At 32.4% G+C, this 4,993-nt stretch overlaps 1 protein-coding gene across 1 annotated transcript; it reads right to left on the bottom strand.

Moving 5' to 3' along the window:
- Positions 1–1,959: 1,959 nt before the first annotated feature.
- Positions 1,960–4,200, bottom strand: LOC120087878 (GDSL esterase/lipase At1g06990-like). Its single transcript, XM_039044878.1, has 3 exons — positions 3,523–4,200; positions 2,612–2,873; positions 1,960–2,516 (listed from the first exon to the last, which is right to left on the bottom strand). Exons 1-3 carry the CDS (start codon positions 4,144–4,146, stop codon positions 2,308–2,310), a joined length of 1,095 nt encoding a protein of 364 aa, XP_038900806.1. The 5' UTR covers positions 4,147–4,200; the 3' UTR covers positions 1,960–2,307.
- Positions 4,201–4,993: the final 793 nt, after the last annotated feature.

Genomic DNA, 4,993 nt, shown 5'->3' on the forward strand with positions numbered 1-4,993 from the left:
TAATAATAATAATAATAATAATAATAATATGCTGTGTGTATTTCAAAATCATATATATATATATATATATAGTGATTTGAATCAATATTTTGTTTGAATTAGCTTTAAAAAAAAATTACTAACATTTCTCATATGTTTTAAATTCCATAACAATGAAAAAAGTGTCATAATCCATAAAAACGAAATTCAAAATTAGGTATAAACCATACAAACCATAAACTCTAAACCTAAATCCTAAAAAAATCATAATCACTAGATCCTAATCCCTAAAAAAACCCTAAAAATCCTTAAGGAAAAAACCTCTAATAAACCTTAATAAACCCTAACCCTAACCCTTAAAATCCCTAAACTCTAAATCTTAAAACAAAAGAAAAAAAAATCCTAAAACTAAAAAACTCTAAACCAAAGTGTGAAAACAAGAGTTCAGATTCTAAGTAATTGAGGGTTAGAGAATAGATAAATGTTCAATTTATTGGAATATGGCATATCCTTATGAATGTATAAATAAATTTATTATGCAAAGTATTCAACAAATTGTGTGGTGAAAATATGTTAAATTTTTAAAAAATGAAAAACAAAAAGTTCAATTTGTAAGCTTTATGAGAACTAAGTAGTTGTGAAAAGTTTTCATTGACTTAGAATCTTATTGATATTTAGGAATAAAAATATATATATAATTGAGTATTAAAAAATTTAATTCAAAATTTATGTTTAGTATATGAATATATTGTAGGAATTTGTTATATTTTAAGAAGGAGAAAAAATTAAGCATTTTTTAGTGATAATAATTTTAAGAAATATGTGTATAGTTGAACATTTAAAAAGATAGCAAGACAAGAAATTTCAAGAAAAAATCAATTTTGTTTAGAAAAACGACACCAGACATTCCAACTCAATCATGCATATCGAACACAGACTTTCTCCTAACTTAACTCAACTATTCACCCAAACACAGTTGATTTAACTTCAAAGATAATTTAATTCTCCATACAATAATTACACATCTAACTTAACACAATTATGTGCGTCAGACGCTCCCAAATTGTTTTATAAATTCAAAGTTTTTTTTTTTTTTTTAGAAAACCAATATTGCCCATAGTTTTGAGCATTAACTATACATGATTGACATTGCTAATTTTCCATCATTCCATCTATGCACGTTTTTTCATTTAAAAATTAATGGGTATATATAATATATACATAGTTTTAAATAATTTTATTAATGTCGGTCGCTTTAGTCGAGATTTGGGTTATTTCTTGACGCTTGATCGACCAGCTGATTTGTTATTTAACAAACCAATTGTTGATCAATCTTGACAATTGAGCGCTCGCCCGTCTTTGGTTCAGCCAGTATCAGTCATTCAACTTAGTTTTTCGAATTACTTTGCCCACCTCTAATCATTATACTAACGGTACGAGAATTTTAAATTTGTTTTTGTAAGGTTAAGAGTATTATTGCAAATTTTGATAGTTCAATAATGTTTTTCAAGGAGTATTAAGGTTTTGTGTTCATACACTAACAATAAGGGTTTTTTTTTTTTTTTTTGAAGTTTAGGTGTATTTTTAAATGTTGTAGGGTATTTTTTAAACAAAATACTCATGATTTCTATCCAAAACTAGGAAAATTGTCAAAAATAGCAGGTTAAGTTTTAAAATTTCTCCAAATTTTATTATCTTTACAAAATATTATTTCAAATTATTACCTAATTTTTCAAATCTTTAACATAATTTATGTTTTCAAAAATTCCAAATAGGCTTTTAATTATCAAAATAGATTTTTCAAATGGAACATTTTTAAATTTTGAGAAAGATGAAATTTTAAAAAATTAGGTAAGATTTATGATATATATAAAAACTCGATGTTAATCTTATCCGAGATTCCATAGAGAAAATTCTTGGTATATATCTCACCCGACGTGGATCCAACCAAACTATTTGAATGAATTAAAAAAAAAAACATACTAATGTTGTAAGTGAACTTACTCTCGATTCTCCCACATGTATTTTTGGTTTCATCACAACAGAAACGAATAATGGATGATCTCTTATCGGCAAAATTGGAGGGCGACGGAGCTGAGGAAACTTTGCAATCGCAATCGATCATCTCGTTTCGTCGAAGAATTCTCCATTTACTTCACCATAAGGGATCTCGAACTGTTCTTTTTACAAATTTTCATTGATTTTGTACTGCTTATGAATCGAGAACAATATTATTTTCACAAGAACTAGGAAATCTCAAACAACATGTTTCAATTTCTACTGTCCGATGCCCCAATGGGGAATGTTTAGACTATTTACGTAGACGGCTTAGGGAGAAGATCGATTCTGAATCAGATAGGAGCCGAGTTGCTTGAGAATGGAGTTGGAAACGAAGTAGTAGGTTGATTCAGTAGGATGAACACTATCCCAAAACAAGTATTTCTTAGGCTCCTCACACGTTGGTGTCTTTGGATTACACAGGGGTCCTGATTCCGCCAAACCGGTACCACAGCACCCTTTTGTAGTTTGTACGAAACCTGTTTGATGAAATGCGTCAAACAAAACTAGGTGAAGTTTACTAATAATAATGATAAACCAAATTTTGGTCAGATAGCCTAATTTCACCGCTTACCGTATTTTTGTGGATGCTTAATTATGTCGATCACTGGATTGTAAATGTCAACGTAGTGAATTGTGCTTCCAGGAAGTAGTTCTTGTAAATCGTGCAGTAACTTGGTGAGCTTGTGATTGTAATTTTGGGAATCTGAGTTTTGATGTTCCACACATTTTCGATTTTTAGGATCCTGGAATGCTAAAGTCTCTTGAATAGGCAGGCAACCAATTGGAGGAAGCCCTGCTACAAGCATGTTGCGACATCCAAGCTGATACAATCCCTATCCATTCTCACAATAAAATACTTAGCTGCTTAACTACACACTGCTGGAAGCTCCTACTTACTTTTTGGCTTAGTCTACCATTTGTGGTCTGCAACCTGTTTGGTTCCCTTGCTTTGGGTACAATGGAACAAAACTTCACTACACTTTTGATCTCTAAAGTTTGGGTTTGGTAACATTTTGTTCTTGAGTTTTAAATCTCGACATTTTAGCCTCTCATATTTGATTTGGGTAGCATTTTGGTCCTGCTGTAACGGAAAATTGATGGTAGAGACTAAAATGCTACCAAAATCAAACTTGACATCAATTTTGAAAATTCAAGGTCCAAAATGCTACCAAATTCAAACTTTAAGGATCAAAAGTGTAATTTTCTCTGATGTAAAGTCTACTGGTAGGTCTATCTTAAAGAATAAGGAGAAACTTCTATTTATTGGTGTGAAGTCACATTTTCTAGGGAATAATTCAGAAAGATGAAAAATTGGTGAATAACAAATGAGCATGATAAGTCCTTATAATTGATGTTTACTCTAGGTCTGCCCTGGTAATGCAATGCGTCGTATGCCCTTGAATTTTGTTAGAGAATGTGAACTATAAAATTTTACACGATCATGGATATGGTTGAACTTAAAATTTGCATCAGTTACTTTACCTTGATAAAACTTTGTAGCCTGCCATGCACAAAGGCTTGGTAACCACTGATGTCGTACTCCAATGACCTTCTAGGAATGTCATAGAAATTAAAAAGGAAATCATTAGTTCCTGCACTTACAACAGTCAAACCACCACTGAGAATCGTTTTAGCCTCCTCTTCACCCACAATTCTTTCTAGTCTTTGAATGTAATTCTCAAAAAGATCAATCTGCTTTAGCACTGGAATGACACCGGATATAGTAGTAGTAAGATCATCATAACCAGACCCTGCTGACCCAAAACTAACACCGGTTCTCAGGTCATCATCAGATAGCTTGGGATCTAGAAATGCAGGAACTAGTTCCTTTATCCCTAATAAGGATGCCAGAATATCAGGAACGAGTTTTCCATTGGAGAACCTTCCTGTGGGAATCTGGCCAGGGAAATCTCTGCCATATGGTTTGTAATTGGCTTTGAACAAGGTGAGGATGTAGTTGTTATTACCGGTATCAACTGTGGAATCACCAAATATGAAAATCGCAGGAAAAGCTCGTGAAGTTTTAGGCTCTACAGCATTGCATGGTTTGCTAAGAAGCAGCCAAATCATGTGCACTGCCAGAGCAATGAAGTTAGCCGCAGCCATAGCAGGTTTGTTTGTTTGTTTATTTTGTTTTTTCTTTTTTGTATACTCTTGTTGTCAAAGTTTATGCATTTATATCAGTTGGATAGAGGTTGCGCATGGCTACATTATTGGGAAACCATTAAAATAAAGAAGATATCACCTAGACGCTTAGGCGAATTTCACACATAAACTATACAGATAAATCAGGTAGAAGTTCTGTTTCTTCTTCTAATTTTCTTTTAAGTCATTTGTAGAATATAAAAACCAGAGATTAAAGCATTGGAGTTTCTAATTTGGATGATCATGCAAGTCTGATGAAGTAAAAAACAAGTACTATCATAAGATGATCACTTCTATTTTTGATATGATTACGAGCTAAATCTGAAACAGAAACAAAACAATAATTTAAGTTTATTTGTTAGGAAGTAGCAATATTTGAACTTTTAGACAGTTAAAGCAGAAGCTAGCTAGGTTAGAATTTCTTCCTTTGATTAATGCAGTCAAGGAATTGTTGGTGTTACAGGTGTATGACAATTATGACGTGAACGACCATGATAGGAACAGTATTTAGTGTAAGATTAAGGTCATATCGTAAGTCTCTGAGGCCTGAGGGGATCCACGTGTAAGTGAGCCTAATTGGGAATTAGCGTCCATTAGAGGGTCTCAGGTGCGGGAAGTTAATGAATGGGCCTTCCAACCGGCCCAGAAGGAAACTCAGGGCCTAGCCCAAAGTATTCGAATGACAGAAGCATTGAACCGTTGTTTAAAATTCAGATATCCAACGATGTTCATCAGAATCAAATAAAAATAACAAATTTTAAAGTTTCATTTAGAAAAGTAAATAGCAAAACGAATTAATTTAATAGAA

The sequence above is a fragment of the Benincasa hispida genome, chromosome 10 (genome assembly GCF_009727055.1).
Source record: "Benincasa hispida cultivar B227 chromosome 10, ASM972705v1, whole genome shotgun sequence".
In the NCBI taxonomy this organism is placed as follows: Eukaryota; Viridiplantae; Streptophyta; class Magnoliopsida; order Cucurbitales; family Cucurbitaceae; genus Benincasa; species Benincasa hispida.

What these genes read in the sequence shown, in the direction of transcription:
- LOC120087878 (XM_039044878.1), bottom strand. Translation starts at nt 4,146, where the DNA reads ATGGCTGCGGCTAACTTCATTGCTCTGGCAGTGCACATGATTTGGCTG. An exon ending in GGCTACAAAGTTTTATCAAG is followed by an intron (nt 2,874 to 3,522) that starts GTAAAGTAACTG and finishes GAGAATGGATAG; the next exon opens with GGATTGTATCAGCTTGGATG. An exon ending in TAAGCATCCACAAAAATACG is followed by an intron (nt 2,517 to 2,611) that starts GTAAGCGGTGAA and finishes TTCATCAAACAG; the next exon opens with GTTTCGTACAAACTACAAAA.